Genomic DNA, 12,623 nt, shown 5'->3' on the forward strand with positions numbered 1-12,623 from the left:
AGAAGAGGTAGGGAGGAGAGGGAAAAGTGACATCACAAGGAGAGAAGGGGATGGGAGAAGATAGGGTTGCCTTACTACACGGTATGCACTCAGTACATAATAGCCACAATGGGTCGGTTTTTGTTTATCTATAGTCGCCATTGACATATTTTATTATCATAGCAGAGTCTTTATAGTAGCGTCTACACTGAGTCTTGTTGCACGAAAGAATCGTCCAAAGTTCATAGAACAACAGGTCTCTTTCTATACGTTTCGTATGTAGGGCAGACAAATCGCTGCAAATAGCGTTTACAAAAGCTCTCGAGCTTCCCACGTGTTTTACACACATACAAAATCGTCAATACTCCCTTTTCATTAATTGTTGGTATCGCTCTAGAGTAAGATCTAGATTATGATTATTATTATCATACCCGTAATGGTCAAGAGGGGATAATATTGACTAGCTCCGCGAAGTATGTACAGGTGTGACTTTTGCTTTTCTGCATTGCCTTGAGAAACTGAGACGCATTTGAAGCTTGGATACCGTACTCACGTGTGAATTCCATCTGTGTGAGACATCTTATTATTGAGCAGGAAAAAATTGGCAGATAAACACAATGAAGACTAAGACCATTCTTTTCGTATTCCTTGTACTGGGTATCGCATTTGCCTACGTGCTCTACAAACCTGTACCTGACGGATTTCCCGAGCCGTGGAAGTACCGCGCCACGGTCACCGCTGCACAGACGATATCACTACTCGTAAGTTCCGGTCACTATGGATATGTCTCTCTCAGTTTCCTCGTAATCATCACGCTTAGAGATCTGAAAATGGCTGTTCATGACGACACAAGATAAGGGAAGAACGGTCGGTGCACTAGAATACCTGCATGAATTTAGCGTTCATTTGGCCTCTGTAAAATCGATAATAGCTTATATTCTTTGCCCAAATTTTCATGTGTTTTTTTAATGATTAAGGTTCAGAGTTCTTTTTTTTTCAAGTCTTGCTTTTAGAGCTTGCTAATTGTTTGGTTTTGTTGTTGTTGTTGTTGTTTAGAACACGATGAGGATGTGCGCCCGGGATTTTCGGTGCCCAAACGCATTTGAAGAGGCGCGCGAATTCTTTCGCATCATGTCGACTTTGGTTCAGCAACCACCGTCTGAGGTTCCTGGCTCGAACATCAGGTCCCGATTGGACACCTTTGGTGGGGTCAGGGTGAGAGTGTACGAACCAAAGGTCAGAGGTCGCGAGGAGCCACTTCCGGCCTTCATCTTCTTCCATGGAGGCGGGTTGGCGATGGGAAGCATAGGTGATAATCTGTCTGATTCAATTCCCTCGATCTGTCTGTTGATTAGCAAACATTAATTAAATTAGGCGTCATAATATTCCCTACATTTTTGGAGAAGAAAGTTGTGTTGCTTTGATAGAAAGTAGAAGAAATAAAAGGCATTATGAAACAGTGCTTGTGTCTTTTCCTATGGAAGGACATACAACTTGAATAACATATTAGCCAGCTCACATCGCAGAAAACTGGAACCAAGTTAATGATCGTTTTCTGGTCTTTAGCAATTTAGTGAAACCCAAATTGTAACATCAACGTTACCGCAACTGCCATGTCAATTTTCAATTTAACGGACCAGAGATGCATGCATAAGAAGGTCATGATTCGATCACATAAGTTATAGTGCTCACAATTTTCATTTCAGTAACTTCAACCCCTAAAATCCATTTTGATCAACGTTAGGATGCTTTTTGTACTCATTGAGAAAATCAGTTACCTTCGTGGCTTTCGGTGACGATTCAGACGTCAAACCAACTGCTGTACAGGAACTTTAAAGCTAACGGCAATGAAAAAAATGTACATATATATATATATATATATATATATATATATATACAATATATATAATAAACATATATGTATGTATATATATACATACATACATATACATATCTATATATATTTGTGAATATATACATATATATATACAATATGTATATATACATATCTATACATATATATATGAATATATGTATATATATATTTATATATATGTATATATTGTCGATTCTTCCGCTTCTCATTATTTCCTACGATCATTATTGATATATACACGAGAAAAAGTTAAGTACTCATTGAAAAGATTATTATCTCTCTTTTTTGGAAACATTTTGATTTTCAGAGTTTTACGACCCAGCTGTTCGAATGATATCCGAGCGACTTGGAATAGTGGGAGTTGCTGTCGGGTGAGATCATTGTTCTGTACCCGATTATGATTTTATTACTCTTTTGAAAAGCTACAAATAACGATTTATCTGCATTCCTTGTACTGTTGTAGCCCATTTCTTATTCCATATACACATTAATAATGAAACGTGGTCAGTATGCTCCTGTTCCAGACATGTGACTTTTCAATGCACATTTTAAACTGTAAGGAACGCTAAAGAATTTAGGGGCATTCCTGAATTTATTCAGTTCCCACTGAAATTTGAAACTAATGTCCTGATTAACTTCAAATCATTAGACAGAGAAAGCAAGCAATTTAGATAGAAATATTTGAATATAGTATGTTATAAAAACCTAAATTTTCATGCCATTTTAGGTTTTTATCAAACATATCAAAATATCTCTACCTATCTATCTCTATCTGTATAAATTATCTATAATAAACGTACACACACAACATGTTAATGATATTCCATCTATCAAGTAAAATTATGCCGTGGCGCATTATGACACAGGAGAATAAATGTATTGTGCTACAGACAATTAAAAACTTTTGTCGGCTTTGTAGTGCATGTATGCTTTTATCTTTCTTTTTAGATCAGTTTTCAGGTAAGCTTTGAAAGAATCCACAATTACACCTTGGAAGGCTTAGTCTACAAGTGGTGATGACTTTGTTCTCGAAGTTACAAGTAAGGTCTTACATAAACACACACACACACACACACACACACACACACACACACATATATATATATATATATATATAATGCATTATCGCGAATGTCATTGGGTTTTTTTTTTCTACAGATACAGACTTGCTCCAGCCCATACGTTCCCTGCCGCCCATGATGACGCCATCACCGCCACCAAATGGTTGCTCACCCATGCCAAGGAGATGGATGTTGATCCGAGGAGAGTTGCAGTGATCGGCGACAGCGCCGGTGGTCATCTCGCCGCCGTCGTCTCGGCCGCCATCGCCGATGACGCCACCTTACCCGATATCAAGCTCCAGGTGCTTCTCTACCCATGGCTGCAGAGCCTCGATCTCAACACGCCCTCTATACAGAAAATGAGGTGTAATGCGTTCCACGGTCCCATGCCGGTTCTAGAACTCGCTCCTTACTTTACCACCGCTTACACACTTGGCTACACAGATGACGATAATGATATTGGGCGGCAGATTTACGCCAACAATCACACATCAGCAGAATTTAAACAATCTGCAGTCTACCAGAAATATTTCAATCACGACCTCGTTCCAGCCGACATGAAGATCGACTGCTACAAGCGATCACTCTCGTTCGATTTCGGGAACGACGACCTCTGGAGGAGCTTGAAAAGTATCTGGATGTCGGAGAAATTTTCGCCGCTTTTGCGAGATGACATGTCCTCGCTGCCTCGCACCTTTGTCGCCACGTTTGGCTATGATTATTTACGCGATGACGGGATATTCTACGTGGAAAGGCTGAAGGCTGCGGGAGTGCCGGTCAGATGGGAAAATTATGAACTTGGTTACCATGCCATTCAGTGGTTTGGTGACGTCACATTCGAAATAGGGCGACAAATGGCGGATGACTTTGTCAACTACATTAGAGAATACCTATGGTCAGAGTAGGCTCTGCATGTCAGTTTTGAAAATACAGATGAGGCTTTGATCTAAGGAGCTGGGGTGGTATTCTGAGACCGTTTTATCTCTGTTGTAAGTCTGTTGTAACAAATCGGTATTCTGAACACCGTTTTATCTCTGTTGTAACTTCTGTTGTAACTTGTGTTGTAACTAGTGTTTTATCTTGCGCACTCTTTGCCTGCGCATACCATTGTCTTAGGGTATGCGCACGCGCGTAACAGTGGGCGCAAACCTGAACACCCATTAGATTACACGGTATTCTGAAAACTGTTTTATCTTCTGTTGTAAGTCATGCCCCGTGCAAATTTATGCTTCTGAGATAAAACAGGGTGGAGGGTGTTATAACTCCGTTGTAACTTTCGTTTTAACTTATGTTAGATAGTGAGATTATTCATCAACTCAATATTGTGGTATGCGAGTTCAAAATAAAAAAGATATACAAAAAATAAAAACAATGTATGTACAGATAGACAAATGATATAGCAGTTTGACAAAATGTAAACTCATTCCACAATACAAATTTGGTAACAGTAACATTGCAAGTACATACGCGTAGCATAATTATGCACATAGATAAAAACACAAACACATGAACAGAAAGGTTACCGGCACCGTCGGCACTAACTTGTTTTAAGCACTATTCATTTCAAAAATATCTTTCAAAATATTAAATATTTTTTAATATGATTTCACTATCTTCACCAATAAGAATTCATTATCAGTACCTTTGGGTGTTTCAAAATATTTATTGCTGGGGACGGCGCGAATCCTAAGAAAAGTATTAGAAGTCTAAGTTAACAACAACAACAATAATAATAATAATAATAATAACATGGCATTGCAAGGGCTTAACTTAATTTAGAAGCGTCTAGTTCCCCATAAACCATGAAATTTGGGTTCCTCTTATGAACGCCAGATATCTTCTTATTTTTTAAACAAATTTCAAACAAAAAGACTTAATCTGAGATAGCTTTGCGAATCCCCTACTGCACCAACTATACGTCAAAACCGGTAAGAAGGCATAATGATCCAAGCTTCTGTTGTAACTTTATTTTATCTCTGGCTCTCTTTACCTGCGCATACCATTGTCCTATTTGTGCGCACGCCAGAGAATGAGCGCTTCTTAAAACGCGCAGAGTTAAGCACGGCGCATTTGCCCAAGGGAGCAATCTTATTGGTTGAAATGTCTTAGATGCTACTTCTAACAATATTTCTTATTGGATATGATTATTGCGATGGGCGTGGTTATCATGACTTACAACACCGTTAAAACAGTTTTCAGAATACCGATTTACAACTGTTTTAACGGTGTTATAACTCACAGACTTACAACACAAGTTACAACACAAGTTACAACAGAGATAAAACGGTGTTCAGAATACCACCCCTGCATTTTAAAAAATGAATAAATAAATAAGAATGACATTAATTTGGTGAATTACGCAGTGCAATATATACATGTACATCACCAAGCTTGCCATACATTATAATTTGTACCACAAAATATAAAGGTTATCATGACGGAAAAAAAAATGAGCTAAGAAAATGAGATTCCATTGGAAAGACAGAGCTCCGGATTGCAAGGCCGATGCTCTTACTCAGAGAGCCTTAATTTGGAAAGCCCTAATAGCGTGGAGTTTATCACAGGAACTCCATAAATCCCTGTACCTGTATGGTGTATATAGAAACCCGACATAAACCAACAGGATAGAAATAAACTTGGAGATAGATGCAAGGGATCACCGTAGTAATGTAGCTCTGGAGTGGTATTCTGAGACCGTTTTATCTCTGTTGTAAGTCTGTTGTAATAAATCGGTATTCTGAACACCGTTTTATCTCTGTTGTAACTTCTGTTGTAACTTCTGTTGTAACTAGTGTTTTATCTTGCGCACCCTTTGCCTGCGCATACCATTGTCTTAGGGTATGCGCACGCGCGTAACAGTGGGCGCAAACCTGAACACCCATTAGTTTACACGGTAATCTGAAAACTGTTTTATCTTCTGTTGTAAGTCATGCCCCGTGCAAATTTATGCTTCTGAGATAAAACAGGGTGGAGGGTGTTATAACTCCGTTGTAACTTTCGTTTTAACTTATGTTAGATAGTGAGATTATTCATCAACTCAATATTGTGGTATGCGAGTTCAAAATAAAAAAGATATACAAAAAATAAAAACAATGTATGTACAGAAAGGCAAATGATATAGCAGTTTGACAAAATGTAAACTCATTCCACAATACAAAATTTGGTTAACAGTAACATTGCAAGTACATACGCGTAGCATAATTATGCACATAGATAAAAACACAAACACATGAACAGAAAGGTTACCGGCACCGTCGGCACTAACTTGTTTTAAGCACTATTCATTTCAAAAATATCTTTCAAAATATTAAATATTTTTAAATATGATTTCACTATCTTCACCAAAAAGAATTCATTATCAGTACCTTTGGGTGTTTCAAAAATATTTATTGCTGGGGATGGCGCGAATCCTAAGAAAAGTATTAGAAGTCTAAGGTTCCATGATGGAACTTTACGTGATAATGATCTCCAAGAGATATCTTGTGAAGATAGTGACAACAACAACAACAACAATAACATTTAATGATAATAATAACATGGCATTGCAAGGGCTTAACTTAATTTAGAAGCGTCTAGTTCCACATAAACCATGAAATTTGGGTTCCTCTTATGAACGCCAGATATCTTCCTATTTTTTTTAACAAAATTTCAAATAAAAAGACTCAATCTGAGATAGCTTTGCGAATCCCCTACTGCACCAACTATACGTCAAAACCGGTAAGAAGGCATAATGATCAAGCTTCTGTTGTAACTTTATTTTATCTCTGGCTCTCTTTACCTGCGCATACCATTGTCCTATTTGTGCGCACGCCAGAGAATGAGCGCTTGTTAAAACGCGCAGAGTTAAGCAAGGCGCATTTGCCCAAGGGAGCAATCTTATTGGTTGAAATGTCTTAGATGCTACTTCTAACAATATTTCCTATTGGATATGATTATTGCGATGGGCGTGGTTATCATGACTTACAACACCGTTAAAACAGTTTTCAGAATACCGATTTACAACTGTTTTAGCGGTGTTATAACTCACAGACTTACAACACAAGTTACAACACAAGTTACAACAGAGATAAAACGGTGTTCAGAATACCACCTCTGGATATCCTGCTCAATTTCCCTTTGCTGACAATACTCTCACGTAACCCATAAAATTTTGTTGTTATTGAACTTTAAGTCTGAAAGCTTCACTTTTTATTGATCTGACACACAGCGGAGTATACAGTGTACTTTTGATAGATAAGACATTACATATACCCAACGCTATTAGTATTACACTATTGGTTCAGAATTCAGTACAGTGACTGGTTTCAATGTGTCGTTTCCTCACAATACAAATATAGAGAAGTACTTCAACCATTAACGACAGAAATATTAGCAACAAAAAGTAATAAGCCCTACAGAGATACAACAGAGATATTTATTCTTTCCGTTGCATCTCTCACAAAATTACCGCACCTTGAGAAACTGAAACAGACATTAAAAAAAAAGAATGTCTGTTTCAGTTTCTCAAGATGCAGTGATTCACGGAGAATGACATCTACCGCTGCCAAAAGGTGGACATCTTATTCAGTTAAAAAAAATAAAACAACGCTTAACAGCACAGAGTACAAACAGTAAAATACCAAATCAAAAACATCCCCTCGCTATATTGTGTTGGTTAGCTATAGTCGTGCTTGACAATGAGGTATTATTCGTGATTCACATGAGTGTACAAGTGGCATTTGGCAGGGTTGTGAAGGGAGCTTGGAATGAAAATGAAATTAACGGCTCGTTTTGTTCTGTTTACATGATAGACTGCAATGCACTAATTGTACCGGGAAGAGGTGTTTCCACACTTGTGGATATTTTGGTGACTTTGCTTGATACCTATGATAGGCCTATAGGTAGTAATCAACGCAACATAGGAGATATAAATGCTACCATGTAAAGTTCCATAAAGTTAAACTGTGTAGTCCAAGATGGGCAAAATTAAAACAGAAAAAGATAAAAGTTGTTTCTTGTGGTATTTTGAGGAACTCGGGATGTGGTTTAAATACTTAAAGGGAAGATAAACCCCAAGAGCAATGTGGATTGAGTGAAAGCAGCAACATTAGTACAACACATCAGTGAAAGTTTGAAGAAAATCGGACAATCGATGCAAAAGTTATGAATTTTTAAAGTTTTGATGTTGGAACCGCTGGGTGAGGAGACTAATAGAGGTTATGACGTATGAGTGGACAACAATACCAAGAAAATATAAAGAAAATTCTGCAAAAATCCATTTTTCATGAAAATTACAAATTCCATCAACTTGATATTGACATATGTTAAGGATAGCAATTATTCCCCCTGCTTTCTGAAAGCGGTTGGTCCATTGCTCTTTCATGATTCTAGAAAAGTGAATTTTTGTTGAATTTCCTTTATATTTTCTTTGTATTGTTGTCCACTCATACGTCATATCCTTCTCATACAAATTATGTATATTCGTGACAAATTTTAACGCTTTTAAAGACTATAGTATGATTGAAACGCCGTGGTTAAATAAAAGCATACCAATTAAAGATACATTCTATGTTTATGAAAGACCATCTAGTAGGCGTTTGGGCGACGGATATACTCTACCTCCTTCATGCAATTTGACGTTTGTACTTTCATAGTTTAATGTTTTTGTAGAAGGACATACGAAAATATTCAACCGTTAACATCTGCTGTATTCTTCATACCATCGGTAGGCCAAATTAGGGCAAGTAAGGCATAAGTCTCAACGGGGCACAGTATAATTATAAAAATAGTCACTTCCCTACAAGCAGTAAAAGAATGCTCGAACGCAAGAACACAAAGGCATTCAGGCACAATGATAACACTTCCTTTTGAAATCACTTTGGTTACATTTTTGTGTGTGAAAATCATTGTCCATGACATTTCACATCTTCTAACTTAAACAATCGTATCATTACGCAAATAAAAGACGACTTGTTTTTGACATTCACGTGTCCATGCATTCGTATAGGAGGTATCAATGTAGCTACACTCTAAACAAAAAATAAGATAGGTTCAACTCTGCACTTTTACCAGTGTCACACTGGGAGCACCTTTACGGGTGCAGCTTTGCACCTCTCAGACCACTATCGACCTGAAAGGTGCAATTTGCACCCGTAAAAGTGCTCCCAGTGTGACACTGGATGGTAAAGGTGCAAAGTTTAGAACCTATTTTTCTTAGAGTGTATAGTGCGTGCAAAATGTAAAGAGCCACTAGAATATTCTTAAATCCAAGCTTTGAGGTCAAAGCCAATCCACGCTGAGATGGTGTGTGAAATCATGCCAACACCCTCGGAAAAAGTTCCTGGGTCAAAGATGGGGGGGGGGGGGGGCATTTCATGAAGCGTTTTGGACGGATATTATTCTGAAAAATTGTTACAAGCTGCTGAAATCCTTGCATCTGATTGGTTGAGAGCAAATTTGTCCGACAACTTTGTCAGACAAAGTGCTTCATGGAATGCCCCCCAGGTCTCACCTGACGTTGATTGAAGGGGGTAATAAGGACAGGGTGTAGCGGGCTAACGAATAACAGCAAAGACGTACAAGATTACTACTGTCTTAATTGGAGAAGGCTTATTATGAGGAAATGTAGATTGAGAAACCTTTTAAAAACAACTCTGTATGATATACACCACCGTCAGACCAAACTATGCCTTCACGAACATTGGTTGCAGTTTGCTATACTGATTGACAAATTGCTCTACATCGACATCAATAAGCATCATTAACAGTGTTTCAGAAGAAGCCATGATAACAACAACAACAACAAATCATGGTTGCACTTGTTTATTTCATTTTTTCAGTGGCTTTGCATTGACTACTTGCAGGTAGGCCCTATATTATTCAGGTTCAAGTTACGACGTGCCACTTGTTGATTAGTGTCATTTAACTGTTTGGTTCCTATTTCTAAACTGTAATCTTGTCCGCAATTTTGCCAATCAAAAGGCTTATTTATCATTGAAAGAAACCAGCTCTTCCATCGATTTTATGTAAGGACTAATGTTTCTTTGATTTCTTCCAGAACCACTTGGAGCAAATAATGGAATCAATTGTCAGTTGATATCAGGAACAGCATAGGCCTACATCATTCTCTAGGGTGAAAGCTCGACGTAAAATACCTACTTGACAATTTGAAATGAATTACTTACGCCAGTGTTAAACACTTGGAAAGATTTATGAAAATTGGTCAGCATAGTCTTCTATGTTCTCTCTGGCGTGGATGTGCGTGTGTGTTTATATGATAGTCAATTCATTTTCCGCATGTAGTTTACTTTTCCATTGTATATGCTTTTATAGGGTTTGTCCTCATGTGCACTTGCCATATTGTATACTTAATGTGTGAACTTGCGTGGCATTTTGGACTGCAGTCGGTGGTTTCAGCGACTGATCCTATGGATTAATATTATAACATAATAGTTTCCTTTTCCTTGTCACTTGACATCATTGTCTGTTGCCCATTGTGCCACTGAGTCCCAACTTACTTGCACTTATTATAGAGCCCAAATCACAAGCCCCCATTCTTTTTAAGAGGCCCTAAAACCATTACTTAATTCATGTATTTTCTTTTTATCTGTGATTAATGTAAGCTTAATATTTTTGGTTTTGAATAAAGTTTAAGTTGAAGCTGAGGTTGGATTGAGTTGTCCGTACGAAATGCAGGTCTTGTAAGATTGATGGAGGAACCATAGAACATTTCAGGCACCATCACTGTAGGAGCCATTTGATTTGTGAATTAGGATCTATCGAGGGTGCCTGGATTAGCCCTCTACTCCAGTAGCATTTCCATGACGCCATAGCGACAACATTAGTGGTTACGTACTCTCCTAAAACGGAGAACTGTGTACATTCATTGCAAAAGATAATTTGTCAGTGTCTTCTTGTCTGTATCATATCCCTTAGGCTATGCTCACAGTAACTGATCGAACTAAATGCGTAATTCTACCAGTTGTTGACACTTCCAGCGCTTTACTTGTATCAGTGGAATAGTCAGACCTGCATTCCCACAGAATGAGATATACATGTAAATTAATTCATTGTATAATATACAAATGAAAAACAGCTAACTCCGTCCAGGGAGGTGAGAGGAAAAGGAGTGGGCACTGGATTAGTGTCTTTTGATCCATCCTCGGAGCCGCACTCCCCAAGAGACCACTCCACTAACTAGATTACTGCCGCTTGGCCGCACAGTGCACATGCGCAATCCTTGTCAACAGGCTGGTGGGTCTCACCCCTCCCTGGCCAGAACCTGGATTACTCCACGTGGTTGGGTGGTACTGGTGCATTACTGGTGCATTACCCATTGCTGTGCCTGCAAACAACACTGGTGCATTGTGATGTGCAGTGAACTGGTTGCATGGTCACATTTTGAATTTTGCAGCTAGTATTCAAGGTATTATAATTTATGTGCATTTACATGTCCATGTACTATAAGATTTCTTGGGAACAAATGTACTTTGCATGCGCTGGTGAAATAACTTTTACATGAAATGGAAACAAATTAACACAGACTTAAAAACATTTAATAATAATGATTAGCAGCACCAATAATAATATACTGATTGTAAGAATATGAAGGAAACATGAACAGCTGAGTAGTGGAACACAGGCCCTAATAATGTCTGATGATAATAATAATTTTAATACCAAGCTCGCACAGAAAATACCAACCACAACAGCAACAACATCATAAAAATACCCATTCAGCTTTCAAATAAGAATAAAACAAAAACAGAGAGACAGACAAAAAAGTGCCATGGTGAATATCTTATAAGGCATGATACAGGACATGTGAGATAGTTCAGCTCTCACTGAACTCTCACATGTTTTCACCATACACCAGGCAAGGAGGCAAGTTATTTCACCAAGATTAGGTCCTATAGTAGTCTCCATCGTGACCACTCTGTTGTAGATTCGAGCCCTCCTGCCTCAATATATCCCCAGCATACAACAAAAAAACATTCAAATAGTGTTTTCATCCCCTGGAGAACTAAAATTGCTCACAAAAATATGTTAGTGGGACCAGAAAAAACATGTCTTGGCGGATGTACGCAAGTTTCCCAAAAAATATGACAAGAGAACCAACAAGAGCGAACAATGAAGTGATACATCAGACTAAAGAAAAACCCCAACATCTGCTGATCTACAGGTGAATTTCGTCAGCACTAGTCAGGATTTACACTTGACATTGCGTCGTAATTTGATTAAGACAAGAACAAAACAATGGCTATTGTTAAACAGTTACATTGTCAAAACTCAACTTCTTCTTGGCCGATTTTCAAAATTTTTGTATCTATCGAGAGCTGAATTCTTAGACTAGCAGGTCCCAAGAGTATATGCCGTGTGAGCCTGCATAAAGAATGTAAAACCCTCATACACGTCCTTGTGAACACACACAAGTCAACTGGCCTGTCCATACTCCTAACGATAGAGGGCCAAATCACCGCGGCCCCGAGGATCGAACATCAAACAGCAGTGATAACGATCAGACTGACCTCGTTACGTAAGAGGTCGTTTACTTGTTCGTTGGGGCACTGATCCCTTGTAATCCTGTGTTGAGTGATAGGGAAAACCCTCAGGGCAGAGTGCCCACTCCTTTTTGTCTCACCTCCCTGCTCCGTCACACTATTCGCTCAATCCCCACCGTAATTGTCTCATTAAACATTAAATTCCTTTCTCGCGAAGTGTGTAAACAA

At 38.4% G+C, this 12,623-nt stretch overlaps 1 protein-coding gene across 1 annotated transcript; it reads left to right on the plus strand.

Moving 5' to 3' along the window:
- Nucleotides 1-349: 349 nt before the first annotated feature.
- Nucleotides 350-3,849, plus strand: LOC139721346 (arylacetamide deacetylase-like). Its single transcript, XM_071632662.1, has 4 exons — nucleotides 350-740; nucleotides 1,036-1,288; nucleotides 2,163-2,226; nucleotides 3,014-3,849. The coding sequence occupies exons 1-4, from the start codon at nucleotides 597-599 to the stop codon at nucleotides 3,819-3,821; spliced, it is 1,269 nt and encodes a 422-aa protein (XP_071488763.1). The 5' UTR covers nucleotides 350-596; the 3' UTR covers nucleotides 3,822-3,849.
- Nucleotides 3,850-12,623: the final 8,774 nt, after the last annotated feature.

The sequence above is a fragment of the Diadema antillarum genome, unplaced genomic scaffold (genome assembly GCF_040938485.1).
Source record: "Diadema antillarum isolate AM-2024a unplaced genomic scaffold, OU_Dant_1.0 scf00000141, whole genome shotgun sequence".
Lineage (NCBI taxonomy): Eukaryota > Metazoa > Echinodermata > Echinoidea > Diadematoida > Diadematidae > Diadema > Diadema antillarum.

Bases quoted from the DNA above. Each gene is read 5' to 3' on its own strand.
- LOC139721346 (XM_071632662.1), top strand. From the start codon at position 597: ATGAAGACTAAGACCATTCTTTTCGTATTCCTTGTACTGGGTATCGCA. The intron at 741-1,035 runs GTAAGTTCCGGT...GTTGTTGTTTAG, and splicing joins CACAGACGATATCACTACTC to AACACGATGAGGATGTGCGC. The intron at 2,227-3,013 runs GTGAGATCATTG...TTTTTTCTACAG, and splicing joins ATAGTGGGAGTTGCTGTCGG to ATACAGACTTGCTCCAGCCC.